We start from the raw sequence: 22,475 nt of genomic DNA on the forward strand, positions 1-22,475 counted from the left end.
AAAAAATCTAAATTAACTAAGGCCAAGTCATGGCTAAAATCTAATCCATGTCTGTGATAAGATTCCTTTAATTCCAAATATGAAGACTATAAAATTTGTTCTGCTCCCATCATGAATTATCATCAAAAGCACATGACCTAAAAACATAACAGATGGAGGACCTGTAGACCTTTACTGCAGTGCTACTGATGGCTACCCAGCTTTTTTTTATCCACTGGTTTGGTCATTCTGGAGCTAATTTGGCCATTTAATTAGACCATAGAAAAGTCAACAAGGACATTAATGTCTAGCAAACTGATGTTCAAATCTGTTGACTTGGCCTGGCGCCATTTAGATGCACATAATTGCCATTCAAGGCGATGCAAAATTAACAAAGAACTTGCCTGTTTGGTCCAGTTTCTTTACCAGATCCCATTAGAGGATATTTAAAACAGAATTTTGTCTGATGTCCAAAACTAGTTAACTCTTCTATCAGCCCAAGAGGCAGGGTAAAAGCAGGAAGGAGATGAAATAATTAAACAATTCAACAATTGCTAAAATGATCTGGAAACAGGCAACATAAAGTTCATATTTGCGTTTGAATCAAAATGTATTCATATGGTACACTGTGTGACTGACATTTTCAATTTACCTCTATTTGCCTTTTCTTTTTTTCAGAAGATCAAAAGAAGTTTATGCTGATTTGCTGTTTTATATCAGCACTGAAGCTGATGAATGTGTTTGAAACAGGTCCTGACAAAACTCAGCAGTGACAAGAAAAGACACCTCATATGCATGTTATATCTTTACTCTTGCACAGCAAAATTCTGTGACTGAAATACAGACAATTAGAAATTTCACCTGATGGACGTCTGGTGGTGGAGACATTTCTCTACATGAATTTCACGTCTTGTTCAAGTTCGGTGAGCTTGGACATGCAAATTCACAATTGGTGGAAATGTTTGATGGAGAATGATATGTTTTCTTTAAAAAGGTAATAATGGAACTGTTATAAGAAATATTGAAATTCTTACAATTATTTCATTTCTATTCTATGCTCTCAAAAATAACATGTTTGTGTTGTAACTTGAAATGTTGATTTGTTCTGTGCTTGCTTAACTTCTAGGAAGGTCAAGGGTACTTTAAAACAACAGGCCTCAGAAGGAACTAGAATGAGAGGCCATGCACCAACTGTGTGCTTATTACATGATTACATAATCTACACTCTAGTAATTACACTGGAGTCAGGTTAAGGTTAGTATGAGTGTGACCAATCACATGCATGCCTGATGCAACTTGGTTATTTTAAACATGATCATCAAGGTATAAATGTGCAAAAACAATAGAGGTATAAAAAGTTGATTGTTACTTGTGTTTTAAATACCTGTGTAACAATTTATGGTCTTGGCTTGTGGGTGTTTATATGAGTTTTTAAGTGATGTTATTAGCAACAAGCAATTCGCACTATAGTCCTATTATATATAATTCTAAATAAATATTTAATTGTGATTAATTGTATAATTGTGATTTTATAAAGCTCCAAGTTGTATGCAAGTTAAATATTTAGCTCTTAAACAATTTTTTATTGAATGTTATATATTAATTTAATTATATAATGTATAGTTTTTTTTAAGTTTATTTTAAAATATTTTGGGGATATTTTAATATTATGTTTTGTACATGTTTGTTTAGATTAATCTGAAGTTTTTTTTGATTTTTAGTAACTTGGTACAATTACAAAATAACAATTTAGTAAAATTACTCAAACTTTTACACTCTGAAATGAGAAGAGAGAGCAAGGGCAAAAGTTGTACTTATGAAATTCAAAATAGCAGACGTTACAGTATCTAAACAAGACTATGTCAATGCTCTCAAATTTGGTAAAATATCCTTATAGCAGCCAACATGACTGAACATTTTTCACACATAGTGGCCCATATAGAAACTTTAACAATGTAGGCCATTATAAACTAATATAAAATGAAGAAGCTTTTACAAGGTATCCTACTGTATTAACAACACAGGTAAAGGTCAGACAATATTACTCTGAGGTTGCAATTAGACCCTCTTGATTGTAAAAATATGAAGTGTACATCGTATCAAACCTCTTACAATAACAAAATAAAAAAAACCCAGAAAAAACAACTACCATTCAAGAATACTGCTGGTGGCTCACAGTTTTAAAGCTGGTAGCGATTGATTTTCTTATTGCATCAAATCAATATCCAGTGCAGATTCATGATGCTGACTTCACAAGAGAACACCAAAACTGAACGTTCTGTGCTAAACTCAAACGCTGAACACAACACATGCAAATGCATGAACAAGCTCTTCCATAGTTCTCCACAGTACTATTACACGGGGTTTCCACTTCTTTCTCCCATGAAGTACTCTTTAGACCTTCTGCGAATACTGAATGTTTGAAATCCTAATGCTAACAAGGAACATCATTCTCGTCTCGGTGCCCCTCAGTCAACTACTTCACTGTAGTAGTACTTGTGTGCAGTGTCAGTGAGGGTCCAGCCACTAGCCCTGAACTCCAAGATCTCCAGGAGCAAGAGCCTTGTCATGGAGCGGAGGTCTTCCTTAAGGAGAAAACCATCCCGTAGCAAGTAAAAAAGCTGGTTCATGCGCTGGGAGTTAGTTTGATCCAGCTGCTCGCCAACACGATGGAGCTGTACGACCAGGCAGTCCACCTGTTAGAAACACAAAGAAAATGATTGTATTTAGTTGTTGTCATGGATCCAAAATAAGCCGGAAATTGTTAAAATTGTCTTTTGCAGCTTCCAAAGTCATTAACTCGCTGAGTAGGTGCTAAAATCGACAATCCACACATACTACATTTGCATAGGGATGTAATTGTTAATTGATTAATCACCTTTAATAATGTAATCAATTAGGCTTTTCTATCGTCGATTCATCAATTTCAGCACAAAGCCGTGATTAGATGTTAAAGTACAAGACAATAAGAACTTTATTTTGTCATTATTTCCAGTGATGTTACTCTGCCTCTCTTTTCCTAGAGTTTTAAAATCTGTTCAAATTTTAAAAGTTGTTTAGTTTATTCCAACCTTAATCATTTAAGGTTGGAATAAATTAGATATTTAAGCTCATGTTCAGACAAACAGGAGAAATAGTTACCTCACAGTGTGTACCATTGAGATTGTTGCTACTACGTGAATATATTAGGAGTTCTCCATAAGCATGCAGCATTCATATTAACCATAAGTTGATTGTTAATGGTAATGAAAATCGATTATTAATATTCCTGAAAAGTTTTATCCATAATTGTGCATGCTGGCATTTTCAAGTGGCCTACAGTGTCAGTCATGCCATTTATGAACCCTCTCTCATTGTCTCATGCCATGGGATAGCAAAGCATCTATTACAGAATCTCGGCAGAAATCACCTGGGTAATTTTCACCAACAGTTTTATGAATGCTGTAAATTTAGATTTATTCCTCATTTCACATGTAAATAAATATTACACTAAATTATTTGTTTTTCCTCTGACATTCTTATAACCTGTAGCATAAAATCTATAAAGATTTGACAACATAAATCTGAAACAAGGTTAAGGTTCCAATGTAGCAGACATTCAAACGTTCTTCCCAAAGTGAAATGCATCACCAAATATTTGTTGAAATATCTTACCTCTTCCTCATTCATCAAGGCATCTGGCTGAGCCAACCTACAGAGGCAGTCATATACTGGATCCACAAGGGCCACAAGAGGAGCATTGTTCACCTAAAAATAAAACATCATGTAAGCAAGTCAAAAACCTTGTGGAGGAAAAAAATAAATAAATATGATAATTCAAAATATTACTAGCGAGTGCAATCTTTTACCTTGATGTAATCAAATATGCTGCAGATAAACGTGACCAAACACACCCACTCCTGCACCGAGCGGTTTCGAGTCTCCTCTCTGACAGTGAACTCTTGCTGTAGACGTGTCAAAAGATTTCGCCTGAATACACTGGTTGCAGCTTTCTGAGCTTCTGCCTGTTTAGAGCGAAAGATTATTCACCATATAACAAAATAATTAAAAAAAAAGTTCCAGTAGAGGTTGATTTCACTCTGTGGGTTTTTGTAGACAGCAGCAATAACAACAAAGATGCAGGTTCATGAAACCAGCTTTATGTTTTGACTAGGTCACAAATGAGCAACATAAGAAAGACTTACCTGAACTACAGCATAACACATGCGGCCAGAATCTTTACCGAATGAGATGTCTTTCAATGACTGGTCTACAAAGGCGTTAGACAGCTTCTCCAAATCAACTGACTTGGGATCTGTGAAGAAGTGGTGTAAAACAAATGATTTGTTATTTTGAAGAGCTTAGCCTGCAGACCTAACTAATGGCATGTTACTTCAAAACCCTGCCAATGCATTATAATGAACTATCAGAGGAAGAAGTCAGGTAAAGTTTACATACCGTCAATCGCTTTTTGAAACATAGTCTGAGTTACAACATCAAGAGCCGTCCAATCTGAATCCATGCTGCTTGGAATTAGAAAAAATAAGGTAATCAGGACAGGGATACCATCACAGACAAGCGATAAACAAATGTGTTTATGTAACAAATAAATATAAAATCACTCGAACTGCATGACAACAAAACAGAACATGACAAGGTTCGCTCGCATGCATTGGTCTTCTTGCTGTTTTTGGCAGTTTTCAACTTAGCAGAAATTCTAGCTTCGATGAAGAAACGAATTTAAGTCAAAACATTGAGAAATGACACATTTGTAATAGCACATTCTTACTTCAAACGATGCACGGGGAATCTCGCGCTTGTTTGATTCGTTTCCTGATGGCGTAGGACTGGCCAGTGCGCATGCGCTTTTGGACATGCCTCCGAGTTCCATTATTTTGGTGGATTTCAACACCGACACGCACCACCATGGCTTGCATTATCTTATCATAATATTAAATGCAGTCTTAAAATGTACTCATTTGTTTTCGAGTATTATTAAATATTTGCAGTTTCTGTAAACTGTAAAAAACAAACAAACAAACAAAAAAACTGTTTTGCAGTTTTCTGGTAAAAAAAAACAAACTTTATTTTGCAAGATGTCACTAGGGGGCGACAAAATAACAAGTATGAACATGTAGAGGTTGTTTGTGGAACCAACCAGCCGAGATATGAGAAAAAGTGTCGTAATTGTAATAACGTTATAATGGAATTGAAAATGAATGTGAATTTTGTGCTACTGTGTGTTTATATGATTTACATGTTGCTCACAAAAACGTCTTTTATGTGGACAGAGTCGTTGTCAGTGAAAGATTTGAGTCCTGTATAGTGTCTCTTTTTGTCAACCCAAAATAACTAGTAGAGATATCTGATACTCATTAAAAAAAATAATTTAAAAAAATCAGTCACACTACTAGTTTATTGTTTTCCTTTGAATTCGGAGTATATTGTAAATACTAAATTCCTTTTTTTTTTTTATCTGAGATAACGGACATGTAGAAATAGTCATTTAAACTACACATGACATAACCACTGAGACACACAATAAAATGAACACGTAAGAGGGGTAAATGTTATGAAATGTATGTATTTCACTCATAATCTACATTGTACAGGTGTACATAAACTCCAGCATTATGAGACTGCACTTTTTAGACAGCAAACAGATGCCATGTATATTTCTATTGATGAGGTTTACTGCAGCTGATGAAATGGTTTAGTATCAACATAAAACATTATTCCATTATGACACAGACATATATACACATCTCGTTTCTAAGTGTACAAGCAACACAACTCATCACACATCAAACATTTTTAAAAATCATTTGAATTGGAAGAAAAATGACCTTGACAAGTAGAAAGAAACCGAATGGCTACAAGTCTTTGATGTATATTAGCTTTCTACTTTTAAGATAAAAAAATAATTCAGCATTCAAAAGTGGCTTACAGTGGCTTTTTTCTTTTAGTAAACCAGGGCCACATAAAGAAAAACTCAAACTCAAATACAGAAACAAAAATAAACATCCTCTAATGACATCATAAACAGTATACAGCCCTGTTTCAAAAAGAGGCATCTAATGCCCCGGTAAAGTGTGGTAAGGAACTTTAATGACATTACAACAAAATGCATACCATCTGAGCAAGTCCAGCCCTTTGTCAGCACAGTTATATGGCATCATTCTAGATGTCAAAGTCCAGATCAATTAATTTTGTTCATTACTAAGCAGATATATCAAACGTTTGATATAAACACACACACACAAAAGACCTGTACAAGTGCACTGGGAAGTTTCACTGGAAATATCTTTATTCTGTTTAATTTATTCAGGAATAATTTAGAGTAACCAACATACTCTATGAAAATCCCAAATAGAATCATATACCCAGTGCCATTTTAAAGGGCTTCATGAAATGCTACAAATTTGTTACATTTGATCATTGATCTGCTACAGAGGCTTTGGCACCATCACATTATTTTCAAGCTATTTTGATTTAAAGGGACAGTTTACCCCAAAATAGCAATTTTGGCATCACCTTCATGATGTTCAAAACCGGCAACACAAATACCCATATTCTGAACACATTTTGAATATTTCTTCTACAGAAAAAATTAGCAGACATGTGGAACAAATGAGGATGAGTACACCATGTGTTTGGCTTGAAGCGGCGATGCGCAGACTGATCGGTGTATCAAAAGTACCGCAAGAGCTATAGAGAGCAGATACTCATATATATGTATATATTAGGGATGTGCATCTCCATAAGTGAGGCTGATGCGATACACATATCGATGCATAGCCAACGATACGATACATTGAAGATACATATGCAGCAGCTAGCGATGTGATACCATTCACCCCTATTACAATGCAGTGTGATTCGATTTCAATTCAACAATGTGATTCGATGAAATGGAAAAAATATGATCGCTTTTATTTCTTTGGTTCAGACAGACAGCAAATCATAAATTAACTTATGTGTCTTCTGGCTTCTAACGCCTCAAGGCCTGTTTCATAAAACAAGTTTACCAAATAGGCCAGGCTTATTTCAATTAGTCTGACTCGCTGTCAAATGATTTGGTTCCATAAAGCAAATTTAACAAAGATCAACCTCTGTCACTGTGGCTACTTCTGCTGGAAAGCTAACCTGGTTCAGGGCAGGCAAACTGTCAGGCTAAGCTGAGCTATGCATATGTTTGCATGACTTTCTAACATTTACAGATGAAAAATATACCCGTGACATGTTAGTTATGCACTGAGCAAAACAAAACGTCTCAAATGCATTAAACGGCACAAATATATTCGCTGTTTGCCATGGTGGATCGATTTGATCCATGATCGACATTAAGGGCGTGCACAAATTAGTTAGATTGTGTGAACTTACATTGTCTTTTATAACCGTTTTAGCCCCGATTGTTTTGTTAGGTTATTTCAAGTCCATTTATTTGGACTTTAATCCCCGTTTTTCCTCAGGCCTCTGTAGTGTTGTTGTGATTCGTCATATTCACGCACATGGTGATGAGAAAATTCGCTTAAGACACAGTTTTGAGAGGAGAAATCAATCTACATATAAAATATTGGTTACAGATTATTGGCCACTTTCTAAACAATAAAAGTGTAGCGCATCCACTAGTAATTCTATATAAATAAATCGTTTTTTTGCCGATGCAAATATGTTAGAAACGATGCATCGCGATACAAATGCCAACTTGTTAAACTTTTTAAACCGATGCATCGCATCGTTAACTTTTTTTGCCGATGCACCGAGCGAATCGGGGACTCTTCCCATCCCTAATATATATATATATATATATATATATATACACATACACACACATAGATGCCTCATTAGCAACTGTTTTTATAGGCCGCTATACTAAGCCGTCCGCCATATTGTAATGATCAACTTGACATCATTCACCATAGTGATTATTCCAAAGTGATACAATCCTGAACAGCCATTGCTCTGTGAACCCATAGTGAACGATGTCATGTTAACCGTTCCCAGATGGACGGACGCGTCTACGTGCTTGGAGCAGTCGAATGGGGCATCTATACATATCTATGTTCACACACCGATCGGTCTGCACAGCCGCTTCAAGCCAAACACACCTTTCGCCTTTGTTTTCTATTGTTTCATACTTGCTGAAAGTAAACCAATAGCATGTTGGGATTGTACATAATCGGCCAATTATGGCATGCGAGAAGGTGGGATCTACAGAGAATGGTCAAACCAATGTAATTCTTAGACAAATTATCTTAGACTTCCAGGAAAAAGAAAATGTATGGTCACCCTAACATAATGACAGCATTTTCATTTTTGGGTGAACTATCCCTTAAGACGAAAAGACGACTACATGTAAGTTAATTTGACTATGGTAAAGAAATTATATGGCATGATGAAATTATGCTTGACAATCCCATACCAAATAACATAGTAACACTACTTCTGGAAAGATGACAAAAGACGAATACAAAAATCAAGCATGAAAACACGTGATGCATTTTAACAATACAAATCAAGCATAACATGGTGTTTAAAATTAATCCTGGTGTTTAAAATGAATTTAACCAGTATTGTGATTGTAATATTGTGAATTTCCTTCACATAGAATGCTATTTTTCATTAGTACAGCTGATGTCATATAACATGAAATAAAGTTGCATATAAAGCAAAGTTGATGTGAAACAGTACATGAATGAAATATCAGTCTGGAGCATTTTTCCTCACACAGCCAATAGTGCTTCTTAAACTGTCAACCACTCCAAACAGCACAGTCTTTATTTTTCTGGCCAATCGACATCCACGTCACCAATTGAGCCTTTTCTCTGCATCACTCTGTGGTTTCTGTTTCCATGGCAACCCAGCTCGATCTCCACAGGTGCTTTAAGCAAGCAAACATTTTCTCTGCAAGTTACATGTTTTGGTTGACAGGTGTGACATAATTACGAGGGAACATTCCGGTCTGTCCATGACAAGCCCCCTTCCACCAATTAGGATCTGAGTTGTCCAGGACCTGGATAAAATCTCCACGCCTGAAACCCAGCTCTCCATCCTCTTGAGGGTCAAAGTCAAACAAAGCTTGAACATATGTGGAATGCTGTGGAACAAAAGTACAAATGTTGAGAATTATGACAATACTGCCTTGAATGTGGCTTAATGCCTGGCTGTGTGTGTGTGTGTGTGTGTGTATGTATGTATGTATGTATGTATGTATGCATGCATATATATATATATATATATATATATTTATCTAACACACATACTTAGTCTACATTTTAAATTTGCACATAATATAATATACCTGTACATACAATTGTCAATTTGTATATTGTTATTCCTTATTTACTTGTTCTATTTTATTCTTTTATTATTTGTGTCTTGTCTTGTCACTGTCATTCTGTTGCATTGTGGAAGCTTCTGTCACGAAAACAAATTTCTCATATGTGTAAACATACCTGGCAATAAAGCTGATTCTGATTCCGATTCTGATATATATAACAACTCACATACAACTTTTTAATGAGTAAAATAAGTTAATCTTTAAAAAAAAAAAACTTTTTATTACTATTTACCTCAAATATACAGTGCCCTCCTTAAGTATTGGAACAGTAAAGACAAAATTGCTCTGTTGGCTGTGGAGTCAAGACATTTACAAATGTGATGAAAAGATGAATATGAGACAAAACTATAGAATGTCACATTTCATAATTAGCCGTTTCAACACATACATGTTTTACCAAATAAAAAGAACAGCACTTTTAGAGTTCATCTCACTCATTGATGTGAGCATAAGTATTGGGACAGTTGAACATAAGGCAGATATAAAAGATTAAAAGCTATTATTTAGTTGCAGATCCCTTGCGCACAATCACAGCAGTGAGTCTGTGACCCATAGACATCACCAGACTCTTGGTCTCATCCTTTGAAATACTTTTCCCAGCCTTTAATGCAGCCAATTCCAATTGTTGCTTGTTTTGGGGAGTTTCTGCCTTTACTCTCCTCTTCAGCTCTTCAATTCATGTTCAATCGGATATAAATCTGGAGATTGACTTGGGCAATCTAAGACTTTCCATTTCTTTGCCCTTATAAATTCCTTGACTGAACTGGCAGGGTGTTTTGGGTCATTGTCCTGATGCAATATGAAGCACTTCCCAATGAATCTGGTGGCATTTTCTTGAATATTGGTAGGCAAGAAGGATTTGTACCCTTCCAAATTCATTCTGCTACTGTCATCATACATTAAGTCATCAGTAAAGTTGAGAGGGCCTGTTCCAGAGGCAGCCATGCATGCCCATGTCACGACACCACCTCCACCATGCTTTACAGATGAGGCTGTATGCTTGGGATCATTTGCAGTTCCTTTTCTCTCCACATTTTTGCTTTCCCATCACTTAGATAAAGGTTCATCTTTGTCTCATCGGTCCATAAACACAGTTCCAAAACACTTCTGGCTCACCTTTGTGCTTTTTTGCAAACTCTAATCTTGCCTTTCTATTTTTGGTGCTGGTCAGAGGTTTGCATCTTGCTGTGTAGCATCTGTAATTCTGTGTCAAAGTCTCCTGAGGACAGTAAATTGTCAGAGCATCACCCCAGCTTTCTGGAAGTTGTTGGTGATTTTACAGAAATGTCTTTTAGGGTTCATTTTCACAGCTTTTATGATTTGTCTGTCATCAACTACTGTTGTTTTCTCAGCCGATCAGGTAGTTGTTGGTTGCTGGTGTCGCTGGTGGTTTCCAAACTCTTGATTTCTCCATGCCCTTTGTTTTTGCTAGAGCTCTAATTGACTTCCTCTTTTCTTCTCAAAGTCAGCTCCCTCATCTTCATCTTGGTTTGTGTGTGTCATCATCGAATGCAAGATTCAGAATGCAGAAGTAATGGATATAACTGATACGACACATTCCCTGCTTTTAATATCTGAAGAATTAATGCAACAGGACACAGCTGATCACTTAGAAAGACCTGTGAGGCAACTGCTCCAATACTTATGCTCACATCAGATACAGGAAAGAAACTCAAAGTGCTGATCATCTTAGCTGGTTAAACATCTATGTGTTGAATCACCCAATAATGAAATGTGACATTCTGTAGTTTTGTCTCATATTCATCTTTTAATTATATTTGTAAATGTCTTGACTCCACAGCCAACAGAACAATTTTGTCTTTACTGTTCTAATACTTATGGAGGGGACTGTATGTGTGTGTGTGTGTGTGTGTATGAAGAGTTTATTTGCAAAAACAGAAGTTTTTTTTTTTTCAAAAATCATGTTTTTTATTATGTTATCATGTTTTTTTGTGTTAGTTAGCTAGTATTTTTAAGTTATTTTTTTTATATGAGTTTATATTTTATCAAAATAACCCACCTGCAGTTTGACTGAGATTAACTGGGGTCCACAATTTTAATTGTTGGATATATAGTCAAAAAGGTGCGATATAAATATGTGCATTTAATGTTAAAAAATGGAACACCAAAGTGTAACATACAGTATTTGTGAAATGCTTCAGCACTGATTCAGTCCTACCTGTGGTACCTGTTCAATGTCTCTGAGGAAAATGGGCTGATTCCTGGACACAGAAGTGGACCGATGATAATCCACTAAAGAGTTTAACGAGTTAAATTTAACCACCCACAAGAAGTATTTTCCTGCTCCATCCCGTAAGACTTTGAAATGCTGGACATCATTCCCGAATCTACAGGAAAGGGGAAAAAAAACAGTGTTTAGAAAATTACATAATAGCCGGATGCATTAATAACACTTAGATATTGCAATTGTAGTAAAGAACTCTGCGCTGTTCAGTTTATCATGAACCCTAAGGTCTGCAGCTATCTGTGGAGAACTATTTGAATGATTCAGACAGTGTTGGCCTAGTTTAGAAACCGCACAAAAAGAATTTGCAATAACACATAAATAAAGTGCTGAGAACGGCCATATTTTGTGCTGCATTGCATCAATTATTCATTGACATGCCCCTATTTACAAGAACAGATTCAATTACTGCATTAAAATTTCAAAATAAGTACCCTGTGATAGTGTTCATCACTAGAACAGTCACATGCAAACTGACAAAACATTTGAATTGAATAGAATAGAATAGAATAGAATAGAATAGAATGGCAAATACATACTTGACAGACAGCGAGAAGTCTCCAGGTGCACTCTCACTCTCTCTAATGAGAAAAGCTCCATCATGTCTCTGTTTATTTAACATTTCTTCTGCCTTTGCACGGGGAATCTTCCCATAAAACCAGCTGCGTGTTCAGAACAAATCCAAAAGCAGTAGTTCAGATACTGTGTAGAATGCATTGAGCACATTCGAATTTTGAGAATGCAAAGATCGGGAAACTTATGTAATATAATGTGTCCGTGGGTCTGTTGGATGGACAGTAGTTGAACTTGTGTATCAGAAATACAGTGTTTATTAGATTGTATATTAGTATATTGTATATTAGAAAGGTTTTTGTTCTAAGAGGCATGGACTCATAACTAAATCGGTACTAAATCGGACGTTACATTGACGCTATGTACCATTAACTCTGCAAAGTTTAGCATACTGAACAAAAAAGAAACAACTAAAGACCTTCAACAGAAAAAATTGACAATGTAATTTTAAATATGGTTTATTGCATAATTTTTTCTTCATTTACTAACGTGGAGGAAATGCAAGGAACTGTTCACCAAGCATGACAATTCTGCTATGTTGTTCCAAACCCACTTGGAAGACTTTTGTTGAATATTTTTTTTTATGAAACCTGAGATTTCTGGCCCTTCATTGTCCATTACACCAATACAGTGACATTTTTTGGTTGAGGCTTTGAAAACAAACCTCACTTGTTCTTGCAGAAGCTCTTGTTTGACAAGTGAGAACAAACCTCACTGGTCAAGCAATTATGGATGAGCTTCTGGGAACAGCTCAATTAAATCTGTTCATTGTATAAAATGAGTGCCTTTTCAGAAGACTTGGATTAAAACACTTGATTCAAACAGATTACTTTAATGATGCATGTATGCATTTTTCAGTGAACTCTCAGGTTTCATTTCACTTTTCTTTATTTGTCTTTCAAAAATCAGCAAAAGTCTAAAGTTTGGAGTGACAGGGGCGTGAGTAATTGATGACAGAATTAAAATTTTCGTGAAGATTGTTTTTTTTTTTTTCACAAAAAAAAAAAAAAAAAAAAAAAAAGTAAATACTCACAGGTGTGGCTTCATTTCTATGTAATTTTTAGGGATGAATCCCTCTTTTCCATTAAGTTCTGCCTTGTACCAGTTCTGGTCACATTCTTCATTTAAAACCTGATGGGAAAACAAAAGACACTTTAAAACATGACCAGCATGGTGTCACTACACAGTGTCCACACAGTAAACCTCCAATCAGCCCAAAACACAGAGGACCTAAAGAGCCAATCATATCACTGCCTGTGGTGTTTAAAACCCAAGGCCTTGCTCTATAAATAGCATACAGGAAATATCCTTAATTTCAACTTTAAGCCACACATAACATCCTGTATACATAAGACTTCTCTGGCACTAATGAGAAATACACTGCACACAGTCTGTTTTGTGGAATTGCAAAACTGAACCAGATGGATTGCACAAAAAGATGTGGGCAATTAGCATCGTTCCTGATGGCCAGGATTTGATGTCTCTTTCATAACTGAAGTACAATGCTGTACCCACAATGATACCATCTGTGGTAATGATGACCATCACCATCAAATATGAAATGAAGAAAGGAGTACATTACTGCACTGTGTACAATCTCAGAGGTGAAGGGCCGAAACAGTTGAAGTGGACAAATATGAAAAAGCATCACTTTATGTGATTACTTTAGACTCAAAGACACTCTCTCAGTCTTGCTTAAGTCAAGTATGTTATGACACATCCGTCTAAGATAAATGGGAATCCTATCCTATAGCCTGGAACGTTCTCACAACTCTGAAAGATAGTCTCCCCATCCCTTCTCTCTCTGTAAACAACCATTAATCTGCTCTTACTCCCACAGCGGCATGGCGCCTCTTTTCTCTGCCTTCAAGAAAAATAGAGTGACATTATAAACAAGCCAAGATGTCAAATTCCAAATATAAAAAAGGGGGAAAGTAGGTCTTGATAACTTCTGGATGGGAGAAATGAATCTCAGTTATAAATACATACATATACATATACATATACATACAGTCATGGCCAAAAATATCGGCACCCTTGGTAAATATGATCAAAGGCGGCTGTGAAAATTAATCTGCATTGTTAATCCTTTTGATCTTTTATTAAAATCAATTCACAAAAATCTAACCTTTCATTGGATAAAAATAATTTAAAATGGGGGGAAATATCATTATGAAATAAATGTCTTTCTCTTATACACATTGGCCACAATTCAATTCAAGACATCGCGTTTGGTCTCATACTGTATCGCGTATCTTGTCAGTGTCTGCACTTGCTTGGCCATTTGTTGTGATAAACAGGAAAGTGAAGCCCAGCTGAATTCAAATAGTGATTTGTTAGATGGGTATAAAAAAGGTTATTATACCGCGGAAGCCGTCGTGTGAGTCGTGTAAAGCCCTCCACCAGGCTGGGACACCGGCAAAGGATATAAGTATCGACTTTTATTTTTCCTCTTTCCTACTACTTGTTTCACTTCTGTTTCAGTTTTTACAATCATTTCTTACTATGTGTAAATAAGTTGTTGTTGTTTTAAAACGTGTGCTTGGCTCAGTGTTGATGTCTGTATAGGTTGTTTATTCAGTTTTAGTTTGATTTAATTTTTGTTATTTTAGTACTTCATATTATAATGGAAATTAAATTATATATTGAATTCATTTTTATATGTATGAATATGTATATGTGTGTGGCTGTACATACACATGTAGTTGTTTTTTGGTGTTTAGCTTAGTGTTATGCTAGAAGCATTATTATACTCATACCTTTTGTTGTTTTAATATTTTGAATAGTTTTTAGCTTATTTTTTGTTTTCATTTAAATGTTTAGTATTGAAATGTTGTTGTATGCATTTGTCAATTTTATTTAATTTCTTTATTTTCTTAAATGTGTGTATATATACTATTTAGTATAGAGTTTTGACTTAGTTTTAGTTACTTTTTCTTATTTGTAAGTCGCTTTGGATAAAAGCGTCTGCTAAATGACTAAAACTAAACTAAAAAGTAATTAACGGCACGCTTTTATTCAATACTTTCTGAAACCTCCATTTGCCAGTTTAAGAGCTCTTAATTTTCTCCTATAATGCCTGATGAGGTTAGAGAACACCTGACAAGAGATCAGAGACCATTCCTTCATCCAGAATCTCTCCAGATCCTTCAGATTCCCAGCTCCATGACGGTGCTTCTTCTCTTCAGTTCACCTCACTCATTTTCAGGTCAGAGGACTGGAATGGCCAGCAGAAGCTTGGTTTTGTGCTCAGTGACCCATTTTTGTGTTGTTTTTGAGGTTTGTGTTTGGATTATTGTCCGGTTGGAAGATCCAAACATGGCCCATTATAAGATTTCTAACAGAGTCAGTTACTTGTTAATTTTTTATCTGTTGGTATTTGATAGAATCCATGATGCCATGTGTCTGAACAAGATGTCCAGGACCTCCAGCAGAAATATAGGCCCACAACATCAAAAATACAGCAGTATATTTCATTGTACACATGGGGTACTATTTATCCCTGTGTTCACCAAACCCATCTTGAGTGTTTGCTGCTAAAAAGCTCATTTTTTAGTTTCATTTGACCATAGAAGCCAGTCCCATTTGAAGGTCCTGTCATGTCTGATAACTGAATATGCTGGAGTTTGTTTTTGGATGAGCTAGGATAATTTTTCTTGAAACCCTCCCAAACATGTGGTGATGTAGGGGCTGTTTGACAATTCTTTTTTTTAAGGTTTTCTGACTCCGAGACTCAACTATTTTCTGCAATTCTCCAGCTGTGGTCCTTGAAGAGTCTTTGGCCACTCAAATTCTCCTCCTCACCGTGCATTAGGACGATATAGACACACGTCCTCTTCCAGGCAGTTTCGTAACATTTTCTGTTGATTGGAAATTCTTAATTATTGCCCTGATGGTGGAAATGGGAATTTTCACTGCTCTAGCTCTTTTCTTAAAGCCACTTCACTAATTTGTGAAGCTCAATTATCTTTTGCTGCACATCAGAAATATATTCCTTTGTTTTTCTCATTGTGATGGATGATTAAGGGAATTTGAGCTTTGTTTTCCCTCCTATTTATATTTCTGTGAAACAGGAAGCCATAATTTCATGTTCATAATCACCCTGGAGTGCTCAAAATTGTGAATATGAAAGGGAATATACTTCAGAGATATTTTACTCATAAGAATTTCTAGGGGTGCCAATAATTGTGGCCAATGTGTATTAGAGAAAAACATTTTTCATAATGATATATCCCCCCCATTTTAAATTATTTTTATCCAATGAAAGGTTAGATGTTTGTGAATTTTTTTAATAAAAGGTCAAAAGGATTAACAATGCATATTAATTTTCACAGCCTTCTTTGATCATATTTACCAAGGGTGCCGATATTTTTGGCCATGGCTGTATATCTCAGTCATGTATATATCATGTATATATCAGTCGTGGTATATATCAGTCATATATATTAGGGATGCACAATATTGGATTTTTGCCGAGATCCGATATGCCGATATTTTTCAACTCATTTTGGCCGATACAGATATATTTCCTTTTGTTTGGAAACAACACTAAATCTCCCCTGTGCAGAAATTATAAGCAAAATATTTTTCATTTTTGTTGACAAGAACTTATTTGTTAGAATTAAATCAACAAAAATAAAAGTTTTTTGACATTACATTGAAGCTTTGAAAATAACTATAAAAAACTATATATCAATTGCTGCATTCCCCCCGCCAGAAAGATGCAGTGATGCAGTGTTAACCCTAATATTTTATTTTGAGATTTAACATTTGTAGATGGTCTAAAGCAAGAGTTGTAAAAATTCTGAAAATCAAAACACTCATTATTTTATGACATTAATAACTGCTTTATTTAATATATATATACACATACATATATACACATACTATCTATATATATATATATATATATATGTGTGTGTGTGTGTGTATGCATATATATATATATATATATATATATATATATATATATATATATATATATATATATATATACACACACACACATATACACATATATATATATATATATATATATATATATATATATATATCTCATATAGTATTTTTAAAATCCACCCCCACTCTATGCAGTAAAAAACAGAGACAGAAAAATCTTGTTTTATTCTTTTTCCCCCTCTTGTCATCTTGGTGAATAGAAAGCAATATGAGTTTTAGGAAATCTCTATGTGGGCGCAGTGAAGAATTTGCATATGCAAAATTTGCCCCAATTTTGTGTCTTTCCAGTAAAACCCCTCTCAGTGGTTGGATGAAAACTGGTATCAAACATAAAACACAGAATCAGAGCTTTGTTCAAGGAGAAAATTAACAGAGCAGATAGATACCTGAATATGATGCCAAAACCAAGCCCAAATTCTAAACATAGTTTTGTGATTCAGAGATCTCAGCTGGCCCCAATCCACAACCACTAAATCCCAATTCAGAGGAAATCATACTAGCAGCAGCCTGCTTGCCCGCAGCAAAGCACTGTTGCTAGGCAGAAAGCACACAGCAACAGAAAGAAAGTGGGAACGAGGTTCAAATCGTAGCAAAATGCTGAAACACTTTATATAATGATGGCACATTTGTAGGGTGGCCATTAGGGCTGGGTATTGTGACCAATTCTGCGATTCGATTCGATTCTTATTTTTATGGTTTCGATTCGATTTGATATAGATTAGCTATCAATATTTCATTTAAAATGTTAGTTTTGCAGACATGGGATCCATATTTTGATATAAATGCTGGTAACTGAAACTCTCCTACTTAAGTTTATTACTGAAATACACATCTACATTAATAATAGGGTGCACACAGTTGTTTTTTTAGTGGAGCAATTCGAAAGATGGTGACACCTTCAGGGCGAGAGGTGAATATTCATATCCTCTTACGTGAAGCACGCGCATTAAGAATCGATTCGGGGATTTCCCGAATCGATATCGTTGCGTTAAACTGAAGATCGATTAAAATCGGAGAATCAATATTTTTTACCCAGCCCTAGTGGCCATACGTGGCATTTTTCCCAGACGCGTCCTGGCCAGGATTTCTATTGCTTTGATTCAAAGTACCTCGAGAGCGTTTCGAAAACATAAGCAACCGATGTCATACGCAAATCATTCTTCACACGCAAACAAAGCCAAATCCTAGATATTTTAGGCAATATAGTAGGGCTGTAATCAACCAAAGAAAATCTTGGTCGACTGAAGTCCTGAAACTTTCGACTAAAAATCGACTAAAAATGACGTTGTGGAGAGAAAAAAAACGTACGTTACATTAATTAGATACGCACTGTGCTCAGTACTTGGTAGCCTTGTTGTCTGCCTAAATTAATTATAAATAAACATAAAAAACTAATAGGCTATTTGCAGTATATTAAATCGTTTTTGACCTAATTATTTTGCACTGAAATGAGTCTGACACACGAGTCTGTCGTCTCTGACAGCGGTGCATCACGTGCACCTGCGCAATATCATAGCCTGTGATTTCTGAAAACAGTACTATGTTGTCAACTAGTGATATCACAAGAACTTTTGAGGAATGTGCAACATAATTTAGAAAATTATTTTTGTCATATGTTATAAGTATAACTGTCAGACACTATCATTTCAGCCGCTCTGCGCAGCTCGCACAGAGCGAGGCTGAACATAAGAGCTCAGCTTCGCGGCTGAGACACGAATAGACTTAAAGCTTTTACTCTTAATAAACACAAAAGGCGCGTCCACTTTAATAAAAAAATAATATTTATTAAACAAACAAGAGCAGAAACCAAATAAAGTGCATAACTGAAAAATAAAGCATCTTAGGCTCAAAACTAACACAAACAGTGGGCACAGCGCAATTGCGCAATATTGTGAGAACTGATCGCGCGCTGTGTGAGAACTGAGAAAGTGGAGCACTTCTATCCTATTCCGCCTATCGCGCCTTCACTAACTTTAAGTTAATCAACAACGAATTGTGACTCCTGGGAAAAACGGGATGTCTGGTCACCCTATCCCTATAACCATTCAGTTGCTGAGGCCATTGTTTCAGATCGCTAGTTTGCGTTTTGGTAGCGTATCCGCCCACTGCGGCTGCCATACTGTGAGATATACAAACGCCCCTCATCTGATTGCGATCCAGTGACAGGGACGCACATTTTAAAAGACAAGACAGTCAACTTAGCCTATAGGATGCATTTTGAATGTCCGGTAGTCCTCAAATAACATTTTAGTCCCGTCTCGTCTCGTTAACGAAGACGCGCATACATTTCGTCATAGTTTTTATCATCAGATATTAATTTTATCTCGTCAACTTCTCGTCTTAGTCACAGAAAAAAGGTTCGTTAACGAATATTTTTCGTCGTCCTCTTCGTTAACGAAATTAACACTGGTTCTTTGGAAGGAGACAGCTTCTTGTTTTTACACTAGCTTATTATTAAATAAATAATATTCAGCATCAAACCTTCTAAAGCCTACTTATCTGTCTCTCTTCTCCAGTGGGTTGGGCTAATCCAAAAAAAGTGAAAACAATGGGGGTGTTCTGAAAACAGACTGTTACCTGTGAAACAGGGGTGCTCTGAAAACACCCCCATTAGCAATTAGTGCTTTCCACCTGATGAAATGAGCGCGGCCAAACTGATGAAATGAGCGCGGCAAAAAATCGACCAATCAGATTTTTGGTCGAACCAGACCATATCGACCAATTAATCGACTAATCGACTGGGACGTTACAGCCCTACAATATAGAAATCCTGGCCAGGATGCGCCCGGGAAAAATGGCATGTATGGTCACCGTATAATTAGGTCCAACACGCTAAAGTAACAAAAAATAAATAATATTTCTGCCATGTTACAGGCAAAAATTTTTGGTTAACATTGACATCTGGGTCATACCATGCCAAATCAACCAAATTTCAGAAACTTCCCCTGCTCATTTCTTTTTTTTTTTTTGTTAAGAACCAGAATCTAAAAGTTATTAAGAGATCTCTAATATTTCTTAAGTTACAGGCAGAGATGTTCACAAGCCTTTTATTTGGAGTCTGAGTCAAGTCACGAGTCCGAGTGAAGTCATTTAATGGCTCACTAAAAAAAATCCCATTCATAATCCTCATGTACTGAAATCTTCCAATTCACAAAGCTGTTTTATAGGCAAAATATATGATCTATATGCTTTGACAAAAAAAAAGATGTAAGGTTAATGTGCATCCAGCCTGTTATGTTTTAATCCATTACCATGTCCAAAACAGTTTTTCTGTAATCAAATTCTATAACAAGAGTCCAATCTACCGTGACACATAAGGAAATATGTGAGACAGATATTAAAAAAACCATACAAATAAAGTATTTCTTTATGATGTCAGGGATATTCAATTAAAGCTCCAAGAGGCGCGGCCAAAAAAAAAAAAGTTTTACATGTATTGTATTTTTAATTTAGATACATCATGCAAGGCCATGTGACAGAATAAAATATTGTTTTTTTTCAGGGTTTTTAGCCAAAGCTTAAAACATTAATTATGACTAAAGGCTGTATAGGAGGATTAAATTAAAGGTTTAGGGCAAACTTGTTGTATTAAACATAATGCTCTCATTTATTCACGCGCTGACTTTATGATGCAATCCTCTATAATTGCATCAAATTGAAGGTGTTTAAATAAATATATCCAGCCCATAGACGATAATTAAAAATAAGTTTGATCATATTAATCGAGTTATTCTCTGTGATTGCGTGCAATGATTGAATATCATTATACTGTGAACAAGAGCGGGAGGTTAATCTGATCACAATAAATATAATTAAAAAATAAACAATAATATTAAAAATAAAATTAAATCATTCCGAGCATTCCTCTGGCAGTAATTTGAGCTGCGTGCTCTTCATTAATCTGACTGGCAGCGCTGCGTCGCTCAGGCTAACGTTACACATTAAAACGAAGGATGTTTTACATGGTATGGAATCAGTATAAATACGCAGTTTTAACATTGACGTTATTGCGTCAATGTTCAACTAAACTAAATTTATTTTATTTTCTTCACAAAACTGGTGTCTGTCCATTGACAATAAAGCAGGCGGAAATTCCTTTACGCTAATCGGAGGTGGATGTGACGACACGCGGACTGTGATAAAGGCCTATTATGTCCGTTTCCATTGTCAGAAGTTGTGAATGGTGTCAAAATAGCGAACCGTACCACTTTTTTGGTACCTTTCCGTTGGGGTACCTAGCACAGCAAAGGGTACCAAAAGGGTGGTGCTAAACTTTTCTTCTAAAAGAATCGTTACTTTTGCGTGATACAAGGGGATAAAGCTTCTCCTTCTCTCGTTCTGCTCTGCTTTGTTCGGCTTATTACATCAGAGTTTATATTTTCACACAGACAATAGCTGTTTCTCAATATGTGTTCTTGTCTGTTCTTGTGGCCTTGTGAAACGTCATTGCCCAAAATCCCGCATAATTTTCAAAATATTACTGTTATTCTGTCATGAAATGTAGTTTTTCAAGCGAGAATGTAGTTGTTTAAAACTGAAATCTGCAGTTTATTTATAAAGATAGCGCCTATTTAAAAAATTTGCTATGCTGATTTCGGAGCTCCAGGCGATCACCGGGCGCTCAGTGCTCATGTATCTGCCTCGAGCAGCCTTACGCTCGGGTAGTCCTTCCGGCATTTGCCACTGGCTCTGATGTCTCTGTGGTGATTAAACATGAAATACAATTCGTTTTGTGTATATTTAACAGGCATTCGCGGTCTCATGAATCTATTATTTGTTCCTGGTCATATCGTTTTGACTGAACACAAAGTTTAACTTTATATTTATTTAGAACTTTACTGTAGTACAGCGCTGACTTTGTAGCAAACGTTTGACTGAATTGTTAGCTTTTGTCTTTATTTCCTCTTATATAAGCCTCTTATACTTTTATAATGGCTATTATTGTTTATTAAAACTGACATAAAAGAGGCAGGGTGGTGCTTATTTTCGCGCTTTATCGGCGATTGCTATTTTCTGGCATACACCATGCCTATCAATTAAAGGGTACTGTTGGCAGTGGAAACGCAAGCTGGATCAGGGTGTTCGGCCCCGAACTGTATCGTACCGTACTGTACTGACCCATACCGCTCAGTGGAAATGAGACATAACTCGAGTGCCTATCTCTGGTTACAGGTATGCAAACTTGAGGCAAAAAAAAAAAAAAAAAAAAAAAAAGTGCTTTTTGACATTTCTGAACTGTCACTGTTGGTTTATAATGAAACAAAGATTGCTTAAGTCAACAGATTTCACTATTAGACATAGCAATCTCTGTGTAAACATAAAATAATGATGCTGCCATCTTTCTAAAGTAAGTTTTACCCTCCTGTAATTTGGCTACAAATCTCAGGTGAAAATGGC

The 22,475-nt window shown here is 35.8% G+C and overlaps 2 protein-coding genes across 3 annotated transcripts in view; both read right to left on the minus strand.

The window, feature by feature from the left end:
• Positions 1 to 1,610: 1,610 nt before the first annotated feature.
• LOC306879595 (MIF4G domain-containing protein A-like) lies at positions 1,611 to 4,810 on the minus strand. 2 transcript variants are annotated; one of them, XM_079432662.1, is made up of 6 exons: positions 4,748 to 4,810; positions 4,417 to 4,481; positions 4,164 to 4,273; positions 3,828 to 3,983; positions 3,634 to 3,726; positions 1,611 to 2,675 (listed from the first exon to the last, which is right to left on the minus strand). In XM_079432662.1, the coding sequence occupies exons 2-6, from the start codon at positions 4,478 to 4,480 to the stop codon at positions 2,448 to 2,450; spliced, it is 651 nt and encodes a 216-aa protein (XP_079288788.1). In that variant the 5' UTR covers position 4,481; positions 4,748 to 4,810; the 3' UTR covers positions 1,611 to 2,447. The 2 variants fall into 2 exon arrangements, with proteins under 2 accessions (XP_079288788.1, XP_079288789.1); XM_079432663.1 differs by having other exon boundaries at positions 1,699 to 2,675; positions 4,417 to 4,484.
• A 3,971-nt stretch (positions 4,811 to 8,781) lies between these two features.
• Positions 8,782 to 22,475, minus strand: part of LOC306878701 (growth factor receptor-bound protein 2-like) — a 25,221-nt gene continuing 11,527 nt past the window's right edge. The window contains exons 2-5 of the mRNA XM_079431195.1: positions 13,153 to 13,250; positions 12,086 to 12,208; positions 11,490 to 11,649; positions 8,782 to 9,058 (exon numbers count right to left, since the gene is read on the minus strand). Of these exons, the coding sequence (XP_079287321.1) occupies positions 8,873 to 9,058; positions 11,490 to 11,649; positions 12,086 to 12,208; positions 13,153 to 13,250 (567 nt within the window). The 3' untranslated portion in view covers positions 8,782 to 8,872. The remainder of the gene's footprint in view (positions 9,059 to 11,489; positions 11,650 to 12,085; positions 12,209 to 13,152; positions 13,251 to 22,475) is intronic.

This window comes from Barbus barbus, assembly GCF_936440315.1.
Source record: "Barbus barbus genome assembly, chromosome: 13".
Classification (NCBI taxonomy): domain Eukaryota; kingdom Metazoa; phylum Chordata; class Actinopteri; order Cypriniformes; family Cyprinidae; genus Barbus; species Barbus barbus.